Source organism: Bos mutus, chromosome 15 (genome assembly GCF_027580195.1).
Source record: "Bos mutus isolate GX-2022 chromosome 15, NWIPB_WYAK_1.1, whole genome shotgun sequence".
NCBI lineage: Eukaryota > Metazoa > Chordata > Mammalia > Artiodactyla > Bovidae > Bos > Bos mutus.
Genome location: NC_091631.1, coordinates 32,152,091 through 32,177,079, shown reverse-complemented (window position 1 = coordinate 32,177,079; position 24,989 = coordinate 32,152,091). Strand labels below are relative to the sequence as shown.

Here is a 24,989-nt window from a genome sequence, read left to right as displayed (position 1 = left end):
CCCTTCTAGTCTCCTGACTCTATTTGATTAAGGTTTCTGTTTATTATCATTATTTTTTACATTTCCCCTTTTTATTGAGATTCTCTAAAGTACTGCTGATCAAGAGTCAGGTTTCCCAGTTTCAGCAGTTTTTTGTCCTTCAAATGCCAGGAAGGATCTTTCCCGGTACATTGTTTTATGTTAGAGGGAAAGTATGCAGATTAGAGTATTCAGGGCTCATTCGGGTAACAAGGAAGGTTAGAGGAAGAACAACACTTAGGCCATTTCTGATCTAAAGTCCATAGGTTATCAGGATCCTATGATCTTGGATATCATCTGAACCATAATATCATCATCAAAGGTTTGGTGACAAACATTAACAGCCCTGGTTCAGATATCTTTAGAAAGTTGTCTCATATGATGTCATGTGCTTCAGTTTCTAGAAATCTTTAGTTTCAGGTTATCAGATAATGGGTAGGATTAATAAAACTTAATTATTTATTTATTATTATTATATTTAATAATTATTAAATTATTATTTTAATAATTTATTAATTATTCCTTAGAATCTACGCCTAAGGAAAATGACAAGCACTTGAGTGGTTTGTTTTTACAGGTAAAAGTGATTTTAAAAGACAGAAGTAACAAAAGGCTGCTTCTTACCATTAGTCACAGTCATCTAGGTAAAGGGAAAAAATGCAGACATGATTTTGACTGTGGGGTTGGAGTCAACGTTAAAACTGTAAAAGCATTGTTAGATTTGATTTGACTATAAAGCTACTCTTAAAATTTTAATAGGGAATGTCATGGCTTACTGATTAATGCATATGAATCCTATCAATCTCCAGAAATATGTATATGTTTCCTTCTAAAGATAGATACTGCATTTATTTTGCGAATGGTTTCGGTAATCCTGGGTGACTTTAAAAGTGGGATCACACATTAAATGATTTAAAGTCAATTTAATAAGAGTAAATTAATAACTTATTAATAATAAAAGTTAATCTTTTAGTTTTTGTTGTCTTTTGTAATATTAAATTTAAGTTGTGCCGCAAATGAACTACAACATCCAATTGAACAAAAACACTCAAAAGACTGCTCTTAGATGAACTTTTGAAAAGATATCATTAAAATTCATTTTGCATACCTTCCATTCTCTAAGAAAAAAGAGCATTTAAGTACTTAAGGTGTTACAAGAAACAGATTCTTCAAATATATGATATTTAGATGTGCCTTGTGACACCTTACATTAATTCCTTCAAGAAAGATTTTGCTGAATCTTCAGTCCCTGTGCCTTGCTGATATATACCCTATCGTTCCCATTTCCAATCTCTGAAAATATGTGTTCTAATCCATTTAGTGATATTATAAAATTGTGCAGTCATTTTTCTCTTATCATATTGTGAACTTACCATCAGAAAATTAGTTCCTAGACTCTTATTAAACAGTTGTTCTTGTGTGCTATTTCATTATTTTTATGAAATTAGTTTATGCCACAACTAATTTAGAAACATTAATCAATAATGCCTTAAATGCCTCAGAGTCATAGTGGAAATATGTTTTTATGAGAAAACAAAAAGTATTTGTGAGAATATTCATCAAATTCCTTTATAATAGCTGACTTTCAAAACTTGTTTCTACCTAATGCCTGAAATTCAACTACTTCTGCAAAGCATCAACCAAAATGAAAAATACATTCTACATTTCACAAATAAAGAGGTCTTTGGAGGAGAAGTGGCCTATTTGGGTAAAAGCTTTCCTAAATATGTTTAATATATGTAGATAAAGCAAAGTATCCACCCCTCTTCAGCTTCCCTGGTGGCTCAATAGTAAAGAACTCACCTTCCAGCACAACAAACATGGTTTGATACTTGGGTCAGAAAATCCCCTGGAGAAGGAAATGGCAACGCATACCAACAGTCTTGCCTGAGGAATTTCACTGACAGAGGAACCCGGTGGGCTACAGTCTGTGGGGTCACAAGAGTCCTACATGACTTTGTGACTAAAATAACAATGTCTTTCCCTCACACACATAAAATACACCTAGTTTAACCTGACTCAAAATCCACCTGTTAGAATTCTGTACATTCAATCTTCTCATAACAAAATTTTCATGCTTTAATATAAGTACTTTTTTCAGGTTCCTTCATTTCATATGCCTCCAGAAAGAGAGAAGTATAGTGACATAGTGAGGGGACATATTGCCTATAGATTTTCCTGAAGAGTAAGGGAAAGAGAACTGAAATTAAAGGGAAGAAGTTGTGATGCTTTTAACAACTCATTTAATAGCCAGTATTATCCTTAAAGAAATTAGATACATTAAAAAAATGTATTGATGAGCTCTCCCAAGATCTTTTTAAAATTTTATATTTAAATTTATTTATTTTATTCAGAGGAAATCAAGGCATATATAATAAACTAATTTTTCCCCACTGAAATGCTATGTCATTTTCAAATAGATGGATATGGAGTTTCACTCAATCTCCATAATTAAAAATGAAAGGATTTCCAATGGAATGTTTCCCTACTGTAATGAATAAATGTAATTTATTCAGAAGAATGAATACTCAACACCAATAGGAAAAGGAAACACTGGGATTTAAGACCAAAAATTTTGTTCTTTTAGTATCTGAAAGACCTTTTGATATAAGGAACATTTAAAAAGATGATCAGTCTACAGTAGACTGAAAGTTACTATTTCAGTTATATCCAGGCCTTCAAGAACTAAGAAAACAACCTTATTTTGGGCTGAAAGCATGACTCACATGTGCACGAATCTGCTTTGTCTTCACACCATAGATAATAGGATTGAGGGCAGGTGGAATGACCACATAGAGATTCGCAACAAGGATGTGAATGTAAGGTGGAATTTTTTGGCCAAAACGGTGGGTGAGGAAGGAGAATAGGGAAGGTGTATAAAAAATACACATGACCCCTACATGGGACCCGCACGTATTCAGGGCTTTATGGCGAGCATCTCGAGATGGGAGGCGGAAAACTGCATGGAGGATGTAGGCATAAGAAATTCCAACCAGTGCCACATCCAAAATGAGGAAAGAAGCCACAAAAAGTCCATAAATGGCATTAATCCTAATGCTAGCACAGGCTAACTTGACAATTCCCATGTGCTCACAGTAGGAGTGGGCAATAATTCGAGCCCCACAGAAGGGCAGATGATGGGTTAAGTAGAGAATGGGAAACATGAGTAGAATTGGGCGCATTATAATACCAATACCAATGCCTGCTAGTACTCGCGGCGTCAGGATGGTTGTGTAGTGGAGTGGTGCACAGATAGCCACGTAGCGGTCAAAAGCCATCGCCAGCAGAACTGCAGACTCCATTCCTGTAAAGGTGTGTATCAGGAACATCTGAGCCACACAGGCTGAGAAACTAATCTCATGTGCATCAAACCAGAATATCCCCAGCGTCCGGGGTACTGCAGATGTGGAGAGGGCCAGATCTATGGCTGATAAGATGACTAAAAAGTAGAACATGGGATCCCGCAGAGTGTGGTCAGACCAGATAATCAGCAAAATGGTAGCATTGCCCAGCAGAGCCATTAAGTAAGTGAAGCAAAAAGGCAGGGAGATCCAGACATGGACATCCTCAAGTCCTGGGATGCCTACAAGGAAAAAGGTGTCTGGGTGGAAAGTGGAAGTGTTGGTGTGGAGCATCTTGCCATCGATGAGAAGACAAAGAGTTGACCATCTCTGGAAGTGAAAATAAGAGTGATAAAAACTCACACCAGTAGGTTTAATTTTTATTATTAAAGTTAATGCTAAAACTTACGTACAAAAGCAGGCATTGTCACAGACAGACTATTTTTCAGTGGAAGGAAAGTTAACTTTATGAAAGACCTTTCTCTAAATATTAGGCAGTAATATCTTATGCTCATTTGCTCAAACCTCATACAAGACATAGAATTCATTAATGGAACATGAAGGAGTTTATGTTTATGTTGAGTTTTTAGTATTTTTGAAGACAAAGTATACCTTAATTAAACATATCAACACCAAATCACAGAACGTCAGATATGGATACCTGCACATAAAGCATATATATATATATATATATATGGGAACAGAGTTGCACCAAGATATACAAAGTGATGCATATCAAGCAGAATTTCTTAAACCAGTTTATTCAATATCAATATTTACACTGAATACCATATCCTAAATGAAGAAATATGCTTCATTTAGTTATCCTTTCATATTTATCCATAAACCCCAATGACACACTGTAATATACCACAGATATAAAAAAAGGTGTATAAAGATATACAAGTTATACTGTACATTGAGTATAAAGATAGTTGCACAAAATGAGGAAACGTTACAGCCTGAAATAACCTCCAGGAGACATATGTGTCTCTTTGATATTAATAGTCTGATGGGATATATAGAATAAAGAATCTCCAGGGTTTCTACTGGCTGCCATAATGCTAAGAATATCTCAAAATATCTAAAATCTTTACACTTCCTTGTCATGTGTTGGGGAGAGTTTGAGGGAAAGCAGTGAAAATTTTGTTGAAAGGAGATGATTTCAGAGAATAAAAACAGCTTTCTAATCACAGTTATGAGGGTCAGCCTCAGGCTGATGAAATCTGTATTCCTAATTTACCACACTGTAGTTGTGGTTTTCCATTATTTCTCTCTTTCTTGCTCACCGTGTCTTTCATTCTCTTTCTTTTCTGTCATCTCTTTTTTCCTTACTTTCTTCCATCTTTTTTTCTTCTTCCCTTTTTCTCTCTCTCCTCTTTCTTTCTGAAACAAAAAACAAGAAGAGCTAGTACAGCACTAATGAGGAAAAGAAGGGGGCAGAGGAGTGTGGGAAGAAAGGGGTGGAGGAAGGAAAAGAGAAGCTTAAGGAAGGGAAAGAAGAAAACAAAAATGGAAATAAAAACGAAGGAAGAAAGGATGAGATAAAGAAAATAAGGAAGGGAGGAAGGAAGAGGAGTCTCAGGTTAATCAACTCTTGATTAAAGTGAAAGACAAAAGTCTAAATTTTGGGAGGTATTTTAATAATGTTATGACTAAAATAGAGAATCCTCAGCCAGTAAATCCTTCTAGACTGTATTTAATCTCCATCTTCAGATTTCTTACTTCTCTGCTTCCCTCTTGGTAATAAGCTTTATAAACTAGCACTTAACTCTGGGTCTATGATGATCTTATTTTTAAATTATTATAATACACAAATTGCCCAAATACACAATTATCCCTGGCAGTAGAGATCATCATTTATACCATAATTTAAGTTCCCTTTATAGGTGATTATTTAAAAATTTAAATTGTTTCAGCATGACCCACTGAAAAACTCTTTCTGTCAGAAAATCTTTCTACAATGGTGATATAGAGCTTAATAAATTCAACTGTAGCTCATTTCTTCACTTTTGAACAGTAGTCCCTAATGACTATCCATCTCCATCATACATTTCAAAGGAAACTTACCTTCAGGAGGAATAGGGCTAGAGAACTCCAATACACCTATGAAAGACAATATAGTTTTATACCTCCTGTACTTAGGATCTTTGGGGTCATGTCTGAAAGCAAAGCCAACTCATATCCCCTATGGGAATCAAGATTAACAACTCAGAGTCTCCTGGGGAAATTCCATCATCTGTACCTGGGGCAAAGGGACTGATGTGGAGGCAGACATAGTCTTTAGTCCACACCTTTCCCCCAATGCACGCATATATTGTTATTAGGAAGTCAGAGACACAAAAACCTATGCATATGAAGTGAACAGAATGAAGTGAACAGAATCTCTTACTGGTTGAATTTTGCATCACAATTTTATTAAATATAAAAATGTAGTTTAGGGCATCAATCACTGACACATGTATCTTCCTTTCCCACATTGATGTCTTAGCACTCATCAATAATGTATTGACATATCATGATTTTTCTATAAGACAAAGTCTTTAAATTTTTTTCCCATACAGTGCTAGTCCTACTGGGTGTAAGATAATAAAAAATAAATAACATAAAAATTATAAAAGGAATGTATTTAGATAAATGAAATGAATGGGAACTGAAGAAAGAAAAGATATGTTATTCTAACATTTTAAAGTCATAAATCAAAACATATTTTTAACATAATGAGAGCATAAAGATAAAAGTATAATATTTAATCATAGAAAAACGAAAACTGGGCATTCAATCATGAAAGGAAGACTTCAATATCCCTATGGAGAGAATTTTTTTAGTTCCTAAAAAGCTACATAGAAACTGAAACCTTGATTACATTTTGGGCAGCTGATCCTGTTCTTCACTGAGCTTATTGTTATACAAAATAGTACATTTCATTACACTGAAGTAAATTTATACTATGATTTTTTTAATTTGTAATGATGAGACATCCTAATCAAGATGATAATTGTAAACATGTTTAAGACAATTATTACCTAATGTTGCTATTACTTGTCACAAATAATCTGCCAATTTATATTCTATTTTGCCTGAATAAATTCATTGGATTGGAAAGCTTTGCTAACTTACTTGCTCCCTGCTTTCATAATTAAATCAGTTACTCTTTTCTTCTCAATACAATGTATCGTTTACCCAGCCTGTTTCAGTAGTTTCTGGCATAATAACTTATATCAATACATATATTTGATATCAACTTTCTTGTATTATGCTATGACTGATAAATAAGCACATAAGTTCTTTCATTCTTTCTTAGATTGATTCATTCAGCAGACATTTATTGAGTAGCTTGTGAGTCACTTAATAGATAGGTTAAGTAGCATTAAATTTCATATGATCTGGGAGTAGAGGTGATTATAGGCAGTCATTGCAAGATATTATATTAAGTTGTAAGAGAACCCTGAATAAATGAACAATAAATGAAAAAAGTAAGCATTATTCTACTTTAAATAGTGTAAGAGAAATTTCCCTAGAGTTTGTTAGTATATAGAAATTCATTCCCATGTAAACCAGTGTTTTTCTTTTTCTGAAATACGATTTCATTTGAGTAGTAGATTTTAAAAAGTAAATGTCAGAAAATTGGTGTAATATTAGTATTTAGTTGTTGGGGAAGGGAGGGCAAGTCAGTAAGTCTTATAAAGTAGGTATATTTGTATTGCAGAGGAGTTTATTAAGGATTAGGCATACTTCTACAAAATGATGACCAAGAAGAATGTTAAATGTAATAGCAAAACTGAAACCGGGAGAGATTTTTGGCATAAAGTATGTAGTAAACGAAGAAGGCAATGGCACCCCACTCCAGTACTCTTGCCTGGAAAATCCCATGGATGGAGGAGCCTAGTAGGCTGCAGTCCATGAGGTCCCTAAGAGTCGGACACGACTGAGCGACTTCACTTTCACTTTTCACTTTCATGCATTGGAGAAGAAAATGGCAACCCACTCCAGTGTTCTTGCCTGGAGAATCCCAGGGATAGGGAAGCCTGGTGGGCTGCCGTCTATGGGGTCGCACAGAGTCAGACACGACTGAAGCAACTTAGCAGCAGCAGCATGTAGCAAAAGTACAAATGTCATATGCTGATTGCTAGAAACAGTAAGATGGTAGTATCAGAGGCAAAAATGAAAATGTTTCAGATAATTCTGAAATAAAAGGGCTTCTCTGGTGACTCAGTGGTATAGAATCTGCCTACCAATGCAGGAGATACAAGTTCAATCCCTGGATTAGGAAGATTAGCTGGAGAAGAAATGGCAAACCACTTCAGTATTCTTGTCTGGGAAATTCCATGGATAGAGGCAGGCTACTGTCCATGGGGTTATAAAAAGGCAGACACAACTTAGTGATTAAACAACAACAACAAATGAAATAAAATCAGCTGATCTGGAAGATTGAAAGTGCCCGGTGATAAAGGTACTTCAGTGATAGAGTCCTCAGACTGATGATAAAAGAAATTAGGATACAAGAAATTAGAAAGATGAACATATGATTAAAAGTAATAGATATAAATGAAATGACAAAAGATTGTGGAGATAACTTTCCTCACATTATATATGGATAAAGAGAAAAATAAATTATGTAATTATTTCCAAATTACAAATTTCTATTTTAAAGACTAAGAGGTAACACTAAACATAAATATAAAAAATATAAACTAAATTTGTGGATAATATATATTAAATTTGACTCTAATTGTACTTTAGTTGTGTCACTACAGCTTCAGGGTATTTTGTATAAAGCTAATATTAAAATAAAAACCCATAAACATCTCTAATAGAAACATTGTTGTCAGGGGTGAGCATCAATAACAAAATATGATAACACAAATGATAAAAATGATAATGCTGTTGTAGTGGTTTAACCTCCCAATCATGTCCAACTCTTTTGCAACCTCATGGACTGTAGCCAGTTAGGTCCCACTGTCCATGGGATTTCCCAGACAAGAATACTGGAGTGGGTTGCCATTTTATTTCTCTCGGACATCTTCCTGATTCAGGGATCAAACTCACATGTTCTGCATTGGCAGGTGGATTCTTCACCACTGAGCCACCAAGGAAGTCTGATGATAATGTTAATGGCTAATAATTATTTTTATTTACTATAAAAAACATGCAGTTACTATATTGATTGTTGTATAAACATTATGCAATGTAATTAAGTCTTCATGCTTAACCTTTGAAATAAAACTATGGCAATGCTTATAAAATAAGGAAATTGAGAATCATTGAAATATGTATATTAAAGACAGAACTAGGACCAAACAAGTTCTGTCTGTTAATGAAAAGAGGAAACAGCAACTATAAAGTTAGTCTAAAATAAGTTATAGAACATATAGAACTAAGAATGTGAATGTAGTCAACCACTCTAGGCTGTAGATGGTTTCTTTACTTACATTTATGTCTTAGTTTGGTTTATGAAACCTAAATATATCTGTGACAAACTCTATACAAACATTTATAATGAACCTTTTATAGACAGTCATTTCCCTAGTTCCATTTTATGTGCAAAATAAGTACCTAATCTATGACACAATTTTGGATGTCTATATTGAAAAGCAGAGACATTACATTGCCAACAAAGGTCCATCTAGTCAAGGCTCTGGTTTTTCCAGTGGTCATGTATGGATGTGAGAATTTAATATAATAAGTTGTTTCCCTGCTCAAAAGTTCCATCTCATACATATTAGGTGCTATTCCATTTTAATTCCTTATTTTTGTAATAACATTTTTTTCACACGGCCATAGATCTGCTTGGTTCTGACTCCGTATATGACAGGGTTGAGCATTGGTGGCACTGTAACATAGAGATTGGCCAAAAGTATGTGAATATAATGGGGACATTTCGACCAAAGTGATGTGTCATAAAGGAAAATAGAGCTGGTGTATAGAAGGCAAGAATTACGCAAACATGGGAACCACATGTGCTGAGAGACTTGAGTCGTGCTTCACGAGAAGGAAGATAAAAATACTCATCACAGAGTATCTGAACATAAGAAAGGTCAATGGCTATGATATCAAACACTAGGATTGACATAGCACCTAAGCCATAGATGATATTGATCTTGATGCTGACACAAGATAGGCGAGCAAGACCCATGTGTTCACAGTAGGTATGAGGGATGACTTGATTCTCACAGAAGGGCAGCTGTAAAATGAGAAATACAAATGGAATAACAGAAATAAATGATCTCACTAACACACCAACACCAATCATAGAAACGACCCTGTTGGTGAGGATGGTGCTATATCGGAGGGGGTTGCAGATGGCCACATAGCAGTCATAAGCCATTGCCAAGAGGACTGCTGATTCCATACCAGGGAAGTTGTGGATGAAAAACATCTGAGTGAGGCAGGCTTCAAAGAGGATCTCTTTGAAATTAAACCAGAAGATCCCAAGCATCTTAGGGATGGTAGCTGTGGAGAGACTCAAGTCAATGGTAACCAACATGGCCAAGAAGTAGAACATAGGCTGGTGTAGACTGCTCTCAGCCTGGATCACAAATAGGATAGTGAAGTTCCCTATCAATGCAGTAAGGTACACAGCACAAAAGGGAAAGCCAATCCAGATATGGAGAGTTTCCAGTCCTGGGATTCCCAGCAACAAGAGAAGGAGGGGTGAAACTGGGTATCATTGGGAAGGGACATCCTGCTTGGTAATGCATAAGTCCATGTTCCTTACAAATGGGTGTTTACTGATCTTCAGAGTACTGAGTAAAGCTCTGCAATGTTTTAAACCTAAGGAAAATAAGAATACCATACAATTGAGTATACTCTCTTCCTCAGTTAATTCACACATAAAAAATGTAGTATCAATACATAAACATCAGTGTGAAAAGCAAATTCTTGAGAAGGTTTTAGAAATTTTGTAGTGGATTGTCATAAAAAATTCTACATAATGTATTCATCTTTGTTAGCACTTTTATTCTCTGCTAATTTGCAATGGTTCTATCACTGGTAGTATGCTAAAATTTTGCCTTACTATTAATAATTCATTAATTACCTTTTCTCATCATCATCAACATAATTTATTTTCAATATTGACATACATAGGGGTTTGCCAGCCTCTAAAATGGTCTGTAGTTTCATTTAATTAGATGGTAACACACAAGTATTAAAACATTTTTTCTAATAATTGCTAATGAACACATATTCATTAAGATGCAATCTAAAAGGTTCAAAATAAATATAAAGGATTCAGGTAAGCCATTTGTTAATATTTATTCATTAATATTAAAGTGTGCAGTTCAAGTGCAGTTAAAATGACAGCATCAACTACCATTAATTAAGGTACTTGCCTACTAATTCTAATGCTGTGGAACATGTGCAAATATTATCTCTAATCTTTATAAACACAAATAGGAGAACATTAATCCTATCTTTATGTATGGACCTAAACCTCATATAGTTTAAAAGACTTGTCAAAACTTGTAATGCTTATAGTTACAGAGCTATAGAAAAAATAGAGGAGAAAACAGTAAATTGAAATGAAAAGAGAATGGAAATAAGGAAAAGCTAATACATGCCTAATCCATATCATATGTACATAGCTCCTCTCCTCTACACACATTCAAACAGACACATCATCTCTTTTAAACCCACATCCATCTGAATACAAGATGTCATATCTTCATTATAATCTAAGGAGGTCATAGTTGTAACAGTTTAAGATTCATGGCAAATATGTTGAAGAAAAACCTAAATAGACACCTGTTCTGAGCAAACTGGATCTACCATTTTCAAAATTACCAAAGCTGTTCTTACAGATTTTCATGTACTTTACTTATGACAATTGTTAGATGAGTATTTAAAAAAAATTGATCATTCATTACTGATAGTGGTTTTATAGTAAGAAAGTCTTTTCATCATTTTGCATTATTGGAAAATGCCAGAAGAGCAATGGAAATTATGATCACAGTTTCACTAAGACAATCAGGTATCATCTAGACCTGATGATATGTGTGAGAAAGCAGGGAACTCCTAGGAGGAAATGGCAAACATGAAAACAAGGGAAGCTGAAAGCAATAGGTGTTATTTGTAGGAGGCATTCTGTGAAATGTCTTTAAGAATAAGCTCTTTCTTCCATAATATTGTGGCCTTGAAATGCAATAGTGAATACTCTAAAAATGTGTGATATAGATAATTGAAAGTAGAATTCAATTATGGAAGCAAAATTTTCTGTGATTCATTAACATAAGTTAATGACAGTCTTATTTTTTTTTTTTTTTTGTATTCCTAGTCCAGAAATCAAGTTGTAACTATCTTTGGTGATGGATGTTATTCAGATTATTGTGGTGATCATTTCATAAGATGTAGGTTATGTTGTATATTTTAAACAAATATAACATTATATGTCAATTATACCTAAATTTAAAAAAGAAAGAAAAATATCTGAGTAGCATCCTCTTCTCTCACACATTATAAAAAAGTACAACTAATTTTACCTCTTCAGTATTTTAAAAATCAGTGCATCTGTCTCATTCATAATGAAATTAGTTTAAATCATTATCATTTCTTGGATTTATTGCAGCACAGTAGTTTACAGTACTTGAAAGTATGAGGTCTGCAGTCAGACTAACTGTTTTGAAACCCAGATTCACAATTTATTTACAGTGTAATCAAAAGAAAGTAAGTGACAAGCATTTTTCATCTATAAAAGAAGGAATAAATTTAAAGCCCTAAATATAATATTTTTTTAGTTTTAGATAGATATTGAACACTTTGAGCCTACTTCAAAGATACCATGCTATCCATCATTCTTTAGATGACAGGAGAGTGATTTTTTAAAATGCACAGGATAGATTCAGGCTGAAATCCAAATGGGTATATTATGATTACATGCTCCTTCCTAACTATGATCTTGTCCATTTCTCTAAACTTCTGTCTCAGTCTTCTTTTCAACAATCTTGTGTCTCTTCTCTTCCTTTCTTTCTCTCATCTTTCCTTTTGTCCATCACTGTGGCCTCGGGATACACTGTGAGTTAGAGACAGAGAAGACTTACCAGACAGAGCACCAGAATGGAATCCTGTCTCTGTTTTGTCTTAAACCACTTAGTCTTTAGGAGAGCACTGCTCTTTGCCTGGAGGAGCTTTCAGTAGAAATTCCCCACAGCCAGTTTTATAAAGCACAAAAAAGACCTCTGAGGATTCAAGATTCTAATCTGATTTTGAGTCAAAAAAAGAGAGCCATTAGGGAGCCCTGGTTTCTAAGGAAAAGAAACCAAAGATGTCAGGTTTACATTAGGAAGGTGACTGAATAGGAGGTCTTTGTACTCTTCCCTCACAGAAACACCTGCTCAGCAACCAGTAATGGATGAAAATAAGAGTTCCAAAATCTAGATGGGAGGTTATAGGATCCTGGTGGAGCAAAGAACAAGACAAAACAGATTAGTAAGAGTAAGAAGAAATGTTTCACTTTGCCCTCATCACTCACCTTTCCTCAGACTGGCACTGCTCTGCACCAAGAAATTCCCTCAGCCTGAGTTCTCCTGTGGGGGAATGAGAGAGTAAGCCCAGCTCCAGACGAATGTGTGTGTGTGGTGGTGGTGAGTGGGGGTGGGAGTGTACATATACATATGAAATGTATTCATGCACAGGCATAGTCCTTTCTCATTATTCTCATTAGTTATTTTCCATAAAGTCACCATGGACACTGAATTAAAATGTAGGAAAATATCATTCCTACAGGAAATGCAGATCTAGGTTCCTACAAGCTTCTTGCCACTGTTGTAGCCATGTGTTCCAGGAAACAAACTCACTCAGAAGGACAATGCAGATAAATATTATTTTATTCTGGTACACTTCAAAAGTAAATTTTTTAAATATTTATTTATTTTAGTGCATTTTACTACACTTGACAGCTATTACAGACAGCAAGATTATCAACAAGAAACATGGAAATAAGAAAAATGTGGCACTGAATAGAATGCAAAAATAATACTTATTTACAACGTGAAAGAGGAAATGAAAAGTCCACCTCAGCTGAGAATGTACATGTCAGGCAATTTAATTTGTCCCAGATCTTTGCATGTCTACAGATGACTGTGAAAATGTCATAAATATTTATTTGAGGTTACAAATAAATTCTTGAGAGTAGGCAAATTTGCAACTATAGAATTTCCAAGTAATGGGGTTGCACTGTTGAAAGGTTTTTGCTGAAGCACATAAACTGGGATTCTTGGCCTCCAGAGGAGAAGAATTCAATCTGGGGCTAGTGATGAGGCTTGATCATTCAGACCTTTTGTGTAATAAAGTTTTATTAAAGTATAAAAGAGATAGAGAAAGTTTCTGACATAGACATCAGAAGAGGGCAAAAAGAGTGTCCCCTGCTAGTCTTTAACCGGATATTATATAGCTACTAGCAGTCTGCTAATTAGAGGAAGTAAATGTCTGAAAATTCAGAGAATGGCACCAGGCCCCTCACCCACAACATGCATTGAGATAACATTGGCATTAGGTGAGTCATCCTGCATAAAATTTGAATGAATCTTAAAGAAAGGCAGATTTCACTCCAGTTTATTCTTGATTGAGAACAATCCCAGTAAAACGGGGGAGCCTTTGGTGGAACTGCTTGACAGAGTTTAGGGTAAATGGTACATTAACATCAGATCAGATCAGTCGCTCAGTTGTGTCCAACTCTTTGCGACCCCATGAATCACAGCACGCCAGGCCTCCCTGTCCATCAACAACTCCCGGAGTTCTACTCAGACTCACGTCCATCAGTCAGTGATGCCATCCAGCCATCTCATCCTCTGTCGTTTTCTCCTGAACCCCAATCCCTCCCAGCATCAGAGTCTTTTCTTGGTCAACTCTCCAGAGGAGCCAAAAGAGTTTCAATCTTAGCATCCAGTCCAAAGAAATCCCAGAGCTGATCTCCTTCAGAATGGACTGGTTGGGCCTTCTTGTAGTCCAAGGGACTCTCAAAGTTTTAGTTAAAGCATCATAAAAGCTCAGATAGAGACAGTCCAACTGACATCCAGACATCAGAAAAGGGCCTTGAAAGAGAACCCTTGTTGGCAAAGTAATGTCTCTGCTTTTTATATGCTATCTAGGATACTTTCCTTATATAGTGCTACTGCAGTCACCATCTGCAGTGATTTTAGAGAAAATAAATCTGACAAAACTGTTTCCTCATCTATTTCCCAGAGAACCGGATGCCATGATCTTCATTTTCTGAATGTTGAGCTTTAACCAACTTTTTCACTCTCTCACTTTCTTCACATGCATTGAGATAACATTGCCATTGGGTGAGTCATCATATCTGGTGACTGATATTTCTTCCGGCAAATTCCACTTGTGTTTCTTCCAGTCCAGCATTTTAATGATGTAGCATAAATTAAATAAACAGGGTGACAATATATAGTTTTATTAACATAGATTATTGTTCCATATCCAGAACAATGCATACAATTTCTCAAAAATCAGGTGGTCAGGATCTCTTTCAGAATTTTAGTTTATTGTGGACAGTCACTTGAAGACAGAGTCTAAAGCAGAAATAGATGTTTTTCTGTACATTAACATAGCTTAAGGCAAACATTTCCATAACAAAAATGCATTAGTTAGCTCAAGGTTTGAGAAAAGTTCAGGTGCAACCAGGTGTCATTATGGCAACACAGAATTTTAAGAGAAACCTGTTTTTAAATTTGTATAAAGTAAAAGTGAAGTCACTCAATCATGTCCAACTCTTTGCAGCCCCATGGACTGTAGCCTACCACACTTCTCTGTCCATGGGATTTTCCAGGCAAGAGTACTGGAGTGGGTTGCCATTTTCTTTTCCAGAGGATCTTCCCAACCCAGGGATCAAACCCAGGCCTTCCACATTGAAGGCAGATGCTTTACCATCTTAGCCACCAGGGAAGTCTCTTAAATTTGTATAGAGAAGGGGAAAAAAAAAATATAACATTAGTTTGTTTCCTCCTCTGCTTAAGAGAGAGATAAAAATATCTGCACTTATAGCCTATTTCCTCCGTTTGGAGACCCTGGCCTTCCTACCTGTTCCCCTCTCACTGTGTATATGTAATGTATATAAGACACACTAATAATAACATAAAGAATATAACTAAATTTAAAGTTAAATGATAAAATTCCAAGTTGTACAATGAATGAAATTAGTGAGATTGTCACACACAATAAAGATTCAAAAATTAGTTAAAGGTCAAAAGCTAGCCTGGAATACATACATGTAAAATCAAGCAATAAATCTCAGTGGCTTGATTGTTTAAAGATGTCAAAGTTTACACAATAATGTTTAAATGCTATTCAGTTTTCAACAAAGTCACATTTTCATTTGTTTCATGTAATAAATTTTCTGTGATAGAAACAGACATACAGAACAAAAATAGTTGCCAAGGGCTATGTTAGGGGAAAAAATGGGAAGAGATTGGTAAATGGGTACAAACTTTCAGCTATAAAATGTATATGGTCTGAGGATTTAGCACCTAACTTAAGGACTATAGTTGATAATACTATATTATATAATCAAAATTTGCTGGGGAGTAGAACTTAAATGCTGTCTCTCTTATACACACACACACACACAAATGTTCTCACATACAAATAAATATGTGTGGTTACAGATATGTTAATTAACTAGATGTGGGAGGAGGGGAAATCCTTCCAAAATATATTTATATATCAAATCACCATGATGTGCATTTAAAAAAATCAATGGAATTTATTCTGACTAATATGAAAGTAATAAAGTATATATCATGTCTTGAGATAGGTTATGCTATAAAATTTAGTTTAATATAATTTAAATATTTAAAATCATGTAAATATGAAAATTATGATATATAATTTAAATATCAAGGTGACTTTAGGATTGATATTAGTTTTTATTTATCTTTTCTTATATTAAAAATAAAAAGGCATTATTTAAAACAAAGGGACTAGACATTATCTTTACTTTTTAGATTTGTGCATTTATTTTTTTAAATTTTTTTAAACAATAATTGGTTTTGCCATATATCAAAATGAATCTGCCACAATCCTGAACCCCCTCCTCCTCCTCCCTCCCAACCAGTTGTCCCAGACACCAGCCCCAAGCATCCAGAGGCATCAAACTTGGACTGGTGATCTTTCATATATGATATTATACATGTTTCAATGCCATTCTCCCAAATCATCCCACCCTCTCCCTCTCCCACAGAGTCCAAAAGACTGTTCTATACATCAGTGTCTCTTTTGCTGTCTCGTACACAAGGTTATTGTTACCATCTTTCTAAATTCCATATATATGCGTTAGTATACTGTATTGGTGTTTTTCTTAGATTTGTGCATTTATTTTTAAAAACAACCAATTCTGAGATGTAAGCAATCCTGCTGAAAGGCAGACTCCAGGCAATTGAGGAAGACTCCTTTCCCTCTCCTCTTTCTTGGATTTTCCTGTTATAAAGATGTCACCTCTAAAGACTTACAACCTGATTTCTGAACTCAAATCTTTAACTCCCAGTGTCATCTTTCCCTGACACTATAGGGAGACCATTCCCACTCAATGCCCATGGGACCCTCAGAAAATGGGAAGCATGTCTATAACTGAACTCATTATGAAAAGCTGTAAGTTATGAAGTTTTCTTCAGTTGAGGTGGGTACTCATCCTCATCCCAGGAGCACCCCTGGTGAGGAAAGGCAATGCAGTTTGCTCTCATTTGTGTCACAGGCTAGGTTGAAAATAGCCAAATGGGGTTTCAGGACTCTCATCAGGGTAAACAGGCTGTGAAAAACAGGCTTGTGTAAGATTTCTTGGAGCAACTGAGCCCCTTTGGATTTATGACCCCTGAACAGGTGGCCTCTGTTTAACTCTGATGTGAGTTGATTCAGGGTGCAGCTTTCCTTGAGAATAAATTTTTGCATGGGCTTCTCTTCTTAGATCAGTCCTTCAGAAAAAGGCAATGAAGAAAGGATGGGAGTGCAGATGTATCAGCCCTACATTCTGAACAAACCTTAGAGATCTCTGGTATTTGAAGATCTTCATGTTGCCCCAAACTGTCTAACATGCTTTATGTCATTTTACATTTACAGAATCCTGTGGAGCACTTGCCTCTTAGTGGTTAATATAAACTTTATAACATTTTACAAAATTGCAAACCTTGTAATTACACTTGGGTTCCAATTCTAGCTCCTTGGATTCATTGTAGAAGAGTTTGGGAACCTAAAGTGAACATCGTTTACTTTTATTCATATCTGTGTTATATGTTTGAGTACCTATCTAGAAAGTCCCTTTAAGGATTCAGTAACAACAATGCCCTCAGTATAAAGAAATATAATATCTAATAGAAGCTCAGTTCATGTTGATTTTTTTTATTTTTGTTATAAGCTTGATAGAGATGTAGAACTTATTTTTTTCTTTTTTACTTTTTTGGTATGTTTATTTTATATACTATCTTTCACTCATATGTACATCCATGTTCTTGACTCTTCTAAGTATGCATACAAGGTCTTTTGGGTTTTGATTTATAATATCAGGATCTACTATGCTCTTATTTTGTAACTTGACATTTTTTCATGTATCAATTCATCACACTTGAAACTATCACAGCATTGTTAACTGGCTATATTCCAATACAAAATAAAAAATTTAAAAAACCAACAAGAATAAAAAATTATATAGAATATTTAACAGCATGGAGAAAGTCTGAGATGCAGAATTTTGCCAGAAGGTGTTATAGGTCATTTATTTTATTCCTCCTTAAAATCAGATATTTCTTCTCCTCCATTCCCTCTTTTTTTCCCCCTATAATCAGACAAAGAAAAAAATATTGATATAATTTAATTTTGTTGTATCTCTTTTTATAATTTATTTTTGTTGTATTTTTAATTTCTTGGATATGTCTTAAATATTTAATATTATAAAATAAATAGTATAAACAGTATTAAATTAGTATTAAAAGTTTTAATAGTATGAATAGTATAAATAATATGCAAATAGTATAAACTGTTAATGTACTATAGTGTTTGGGGATTAGTATGAACCAGAGTCAGTTTATAGTGATTCCATTGTTTGTCTTAAGTTTAAATAAAATTATTTACCAGAAAAAATAACACTCCCTTAGGTTCTTATTTTTCTCTTTTGTTCATTCATTCATTGGAACATCAAACAAATACATGAAAAGAGATGAACTCTATCAAGTAAGAATTTGTACCATAATAAATGTGAAAGATGTTCAGAAATAAAAATGCAGTATGGCAAAATAGAGACATGTAAGTGTACACATCATAGGGACGCTGAGGAGGGATATCAAATGATGGTTGAAAATAACTAGAAAAGTAATCTCAGAGGAGTGATATGTGAGTAAATTCTTGAGTTATTGAGGGATTTTATGTGGAAAAAATACCACCATGAAGAACAAAGACACTGGGTTACCACTTTTACAAACTGACAAGTTCTCTATGAGAGATGTGGGAAAGATATTTAAAAAGCTTAGAGAAATGTTTCAATATTTTATAAGAGAAGGAAAGCCTCATCTCCTCTGTAATTTCATGGTTTATATTTTTATAATGAATACCATTGCAACTCTGCGTTATTTATTTACTTACCGTAAACTATATATAGCACATGAATTTATTGACTACACTGGTGCTGGTAAAAAAAGGTAACCACAGTGATACAGCTAAATTATATTCTTATCACAGTCCCAAATATAGGCTCTTTCTAAGTCTATGCTTCCTAAGGATACCCTTTCTGATTGTTTTCTGTGTTTGTAAAAGCTTTAGTATAAATGTGTTTTGTGTGTGTGTATATATATATATACACACACACAAACATACATGTTTCATTTTTGCTTGTGCTTTTGTGTTAACAGAAAAATCGAATTTATGTTTCATTTTTCATTTGGATATTTTATATGTAAATATATAAAAATTACTTCATTCTAATTGCTTCTGAGTGCTCTATAATATGCTACAGATTTTTTAACTTGATATTACTTTGATGGACATTTTGGATGCTTGATTTTTTCTTCTATTATAGGCATTTTTACAATGAGAATCGCTGTATATACTTCTATGTCTATGTGCTTAGTAACTCACTCATGTCCAACTTTCGGTGACCCTATGGACTGTAGCCCACCAGGCTTTTCTGTCCATGGGATTCTCCAGGCAAGAATACTGGAGTGGGTTGTCATGCCCTCCTCCAGAGGATCTTCCCTCCATATGTATATATGAGCATTATTCCCTAGGATGGCAAATAGTTAAATTGATCTGCCAAACCTTTTGTTTCATAAGAATAGTTACTATGCAGTTTTTTCTCTAACAGGTCAATTGTCTTCTACCAATTATGCATACTAGTTGCTCGTTTGCTCAAACCTCTCTAATGCTTGATATCAAAAATCATGATATTCTGTTGGTTAAAAATATAAACTGTGATTTCTATCATATTCATTTTCATTTTTAATTTCATGATTGCAAGTAAGGATAAAACCTGTTTTAAATAATTGGAAAATTGCATTCACTTCTGTATGAATTTTTCTCTGCATAATTAATCCACTTATTTTCTACTGGGAAATAGATTTAACTTGTGTAAAGAGGTAGAACAAAAAAAGAATGAAACTTAAAGTACATGAGTAATAGGAGAATGTTGATGGAAACACAACTATAGATAAAAGGATATAAAATTTCATTTGAGGATCAAAAAGGGAAAGTTTGTAAAAACTCGTTTTAGCTCAATGATTGTAGACATAAACCTAAAGGTAAGCAAGGGTAGGGCTTCCCTGGTGGCTCAGTGATAAAGAACCCACCTGCCAAAGCAGGAGACATGAATTCAATCCCTGGGTTGGGAAGATCCCCTGGAGAAGGAAATGGCAATCCACTCTAGTTTCTTGCTGGGAAATCCCATGGACAGAGGAGCCTGGTGGCTACAGTCCTTAGGGTCGCAAAAGAGTTGGGCACAACTTAATGACTAAACAACAATCCCAAAAAAGTAAAGGAAGCTCAGAATACAGGTTATAACAATATTGTAATTTTTATCTACTAGAGCAAACACAAATTCTGGGGCCAGATGTGGGTCATGAGCAATGCAATGAACTGTTCATTTTCTGACACACTGTAATCAGGCTCACTCTTGCCATCATCCTGCATGAATCCCATGTTAGTCTGAATTAACCCCCTTCTGTTTATTCTACAACAGTCCCCCAGGACTGCAATATTTAAATCTCAAAGCTACCCACCCCCTATAATTTGGCATGTGCCCAAACTATTATAACTAAAATCTAAAATAAAGTTTATTTTCCATTCAAAATACTCTATCACCCATCCTGTTTCATTCTGGTTTGTATCTTACAATTGCATGTTTGTTACTAAATCATCCAAACCCATGACTCTTACATAGTCTTCAGCTTTCAACTGATATCCCTTTCTTCTTGATGGAAGATTTTGCTTTCATATATGTAACTCCAGTTTTTTGATATCTAGATATCTTTTCTCATTTAGCATTTACAGAGCAGCCACATTGAAATTTATAACTCTGAAATAATATTTCACACTCAGATAATGAAATAATTTCTATCAAAATATTTACAGACATTGTATTTATTCCATAGACTATAATTCTCTGCATTTTGGCTAACTTAACTTCTCAGAGGCCTCAAAATTTATGTTCTGATTTGTTTGCATTAGATGAAAATCCATGAAGGGAAAACTGAAACATCTGATGATTATCAGCAGATAATAAGACTGATATCTATCCATCAACCTTCATTCTCATCGGCATTCCTGGATTAGAGACTGCTCACATCTGGATCTCCATCCCCTTTTGTGTGATCTATCTTTTGGCCCTACTGGGAAACTGCTCTCTTCTCTTCATTATCAAGACAGATTCTAGCCTCCATGAGCCAATGTACCTCTTCCTTTGCATGCTAGCTCTGGCTGACCTTACTGTGTGCACTACAGCTGTGCCCAAACTTCTCAGCCTCTTCTGGTTCCATGATGGAGAGATTTGCTTTGGAGCCTGCCTCACCCAAGTGTTCCTGATTCACTCTTGCTCCACCATGGAGTCTGGCTTCTTCCTGGCAATGGCTTTTGACCGTTATATAGCCATTTGTAATCCACTGAGACATGCAGCTATTCTGACACATTCTACAATTGGGTGCATCGGTCTAGCAATTGTATTCCGGGGCACAGTACTTCTCTTTCCTCACCCTTTCTTGCTACGGTGGCTTCCCTACTGCAGAAATATCATTTCCCATACCTATTGTGAGTTCATGGCCCTCATCAAGATTGCCTGTGCTGAGACCAGAATCCGCAGAGCCTATAGCCTCATTGTTGCCTTTCTTACAGGAGGAGTGGACTTCATATTGATCATTTGTTCTTATGTCCTCATACTCTACACTGTCTTCCATCTCCCATCCAAGGACGCCCGACTCAAGACCTTGGGTACTTGTGGCTCTCATGCCTGTGTGATCTTAGTGTCTAGACTCCAGCCTTCTTCTCTTTTCTTACTCACAGGTTTGGGCACCATGTGGCACCCCATGTCCACATATTTGTGGCCAACATTTATCTCTTAGTCCCTCCCATGGTGAACCCCATTATCTATGGGGTGAGGACCAAGAAGATACAAGACAGGTTTCTTAAATTTTTCAATTTTTCAAAGTTTCTGAACTAAATCTTTTTATTCATAAGTAATATCTGAACAAACATTATATTATCTAACTGTGAATGTGTGGTTTCTTCATCAAGAACTTCTTTTAATTGTTTGAGGGCTAAGGTTTTTCTATGGGAAGTAACTTACCCAAAGATGAGTTATTACATTATTACATCTATGTTGTCATAGTCATTAAGGCAGGTATAGTACCAAGTAAGGCTCTTTGTCAAAATAATAAAATATTGTTTCAAAAATGGAGAATCATATGAGGTAAAAAATAAGAGAAATTTAAAATCAACATGATTTATAATCACATCTTTGGCTTACAGTATAAAATTTACTACTAGATTTAGAAATTTCCATTTTTTGCCCCAGTTCTTCCTTCTTGACGAAATATACTTCATCCTCAAGCATATGCTTTAATACTTTCCTAGTCAGAGTCTCTTGGTGCTTCTCTGTTATCTGTTCACCAAAATTTTCTTCAATTCACCCTCTTCTTGAATGACACTTCTCTAACTAGGCAGTTCTATTCTCTAGTTATTACATTTTATTAGCCTTTTCAAGTTATTCTCCTACAGTCTTTTGGAATCTATTATTAGTTGAATAGGCTCGTGTTGACCAAATTATCCTTATTATCTTTTCTCTTTGTCATTAAATAAATTTTGCTTTTCTTGATGTCTTAAAGGTTCACATGGGGCTTCCCATGTGGCTCAGTGGTAAAGAGTCTGCCTGCCAATGCAGGAGATGCAAGAGATGCTCAGTCCCTGAGCCAGGAAGACCCCCTGGAGAAGGAAATGGCAACCCACTCTAGTATTCTTGCCTGGGAAATCCCACAGGTAGAGGATCCTGGTGGGTGGCATCCATGGGGTTGCAAAGAGTCAGATGCAACTGAGCACACACCACACAGGTTCACATGGGTAAATCTCATAGGCATTATGCTAACTGATAAGTCAGACACAAGAGAATACATGCTGTATGGTTCTATGTAAATGAAAATCTAGAGAAAGTAAAACTATGAGGGATCATGTTCAGGCATTCATATTTTCAAGTTCCCTAGGTAATCCACAGATGCAGCTAAAATTCAGCTTCAGTTGTGCACAGAGAAATTAGTTGACCAATGGGGAAATATTTTAGTCAAGTACTTTACCATTCAAGCTAAAAATGGGAAGTGAATCAGCATTTATTAAGCATTTGCTAGGTTCCAAGCTCTTCATTTTGTATTTTATATACATAAAGACTTAACTCTTATAATATTTTCTAGGTTAGTTATCATAAATATCCTATATTAAATAGTTTAACAAACTCATATTCAATGGGTTAGTGAGTCAAGGAGCTAGAAATGGAAGTCTTTTCCAGCTCTAAAACCATAATTTTCTTCTAATCTTATAGTAATTCCATATATAGATATACATTCTTAGCCACTACACTATATCCAGTTATATTACACACTGATATGTAAGTGTGACAAGTGCTATGATAGAAGTATTAATACAAAATAGGTAATTAGCCAAGGCTATGGGGTTTAGAAAATCATAAAAGTGTTCCAGAAGGATAGGACATCAGGAACATTAGGTAGATAATTAAAAGTCAGTATGGATTAGGTCAAGTCAGTTGTGTGTGTGTGTGTGTGTTATGTGTGTGCACATGCGTGCCCTTGTGTGTTGGATAAAGGGAAATGTCCAGTTTTGAGTTAGCCAATTCTACATTCAAGCATCTCACTTCCTAAAGATTATCTGATTTTCCCTCCTCTGGCAATGAACCATTTTGATTAATAATCAAATTTCAACTTTCCAGAATAATAGTTCTCAAGATTAAGGAGGCTTAAAGTCTCTTAAGAATATAGATTGCTCAGACCTACTCTAAAGCTATTAAGATTCAGAACTTCTGTCACATGTCTCATAAATAAAATCCTATTTTCTTTTGATAGATCATACTGAGTACTTATGATTCAGTGGTCCAAGCTTTGAGAAATACTGTTGTAGGAAACTGAGAATGAACACATAAAGGTCCTTCCACTTAAAGGATGTAACATGATTTAAAATTCCTACCAAGAGTTATAGCTTTTCATTAGAATATAGAAACTTAGAAGATGTGTCCTAAAAACTTATAAAAAATGCTAAATAATCAAAATCCATACTTTTCTTGAAAATGTCAGATGACTGAAATTAGAGAGCAACTAACCAACACAAAACCTCAGAGAAGATAGGCAGAGCCAAAGATGTATGAAACACAGGTCCATGCTTACCAGCCAAGATACCATATGCCATACAGGCCTGTAAAAAAGAACCGGTTCAAATTTTCAAGCAAACTCCTCACAACTAAATGTAGACCCATTGAGAATATAAATGGCTGAGGGCCATCTGTGTACAACACAAATGAGAATTTAGACCCACTCAGGTTTTCTCCCTAGAGCTCAGCCAGGTACTCTTGGAAAGCCTACTCTTGGAAAGTAGGACTAGAGGCCTGAGAAGACTTGCATCACGGAACAGACTTGGTAGATGGGAGTGGCATCTGCTGTAGGATGGGGACTATACCTCACCCAGTTCCTGTCCCCTAAGCATCAAGTGAAGATCCATTGCCTGTGAGGTAAAGGAGTAGAAACAGACTCTATAATCCCAGGCTGAAGCAGGTTCATCAGAAGTCTCCTGCAGCACTGGGGGAGGGGCAGAATCACAGGGAAATCTGCACTTTCAGTATCCAGGAACACTACACCTGCCTGAGACAGGCTGAAACAGAAGACAGCCCCATCCTCCAGGTCCCACCAGCAGAATCACTGGGTTCAAGTAACAAAGCACTGTGCTCTGTTCCTGAGGGGGTGTGGAGAGCCTGGAGATTGGTCTTGTCTGTGCCACAGGAATAAAGGGGTGATCCAAAGCTGATACTGGGATAGACATTAGAAAAACCTTCTCACCAGCCCTCAGCCTGAGTAAAAGGTAAAGTTAGAGAGATATGAATCCTGTGACTCATTCACTGAGGACATTCAAAGAAATCGCAGGAGGAAATGGATGGCCTTAGTA

General features: G+C 35.4%; 2 protein-coding genes and 1 pseudogene across 2 annotated transcripts; 1 reads left to right on the top strand and 2 right to left on the bottom strand.

Annotated features, from left to right (window-relative positions):
* Nucleotides 1–2,717: 2,717 nt before the first annotated feature.
* Nucleotides 2,718–3,659, bottom strand: LOC102266206 (olfactory receptor 52J3). The gene has a single exon (XM_005902564.2). The coding sequence runs from the start codon at nt 3,651–3,653 to the stop codon at nt 2,718–2,720; it is 936 nt and encodes a 311-aa protein (XP_005902626.2). The 5' UTR covers nt 3,654–3,659.
* Nucleotides 3,660–9,106: 5,447 nt separating this feature from the next.
* Nucleotides 9,107–10,043, bottom strand: LOC102266539 (olfactory receptor 52E2). Its single transcript, XM_014483037.2, is given in 3 exon segments — nt 9,107–9,237; nt 9,240–10,004; nt 10,007–10,043. Coding segments are annotated over 3 exon segments (933 nt in total).
* A 10,975-nt stretch (nt 10,044–21,018) lies between these two features.
* Nucleotides 21,019–21,993, top strand: LOC138990950 (olfactory receptor 52D1-like; annotated as a pseudogene).
* Nucleotides 21,994–24,989: the final 2,996 nt, after the last annotated feature.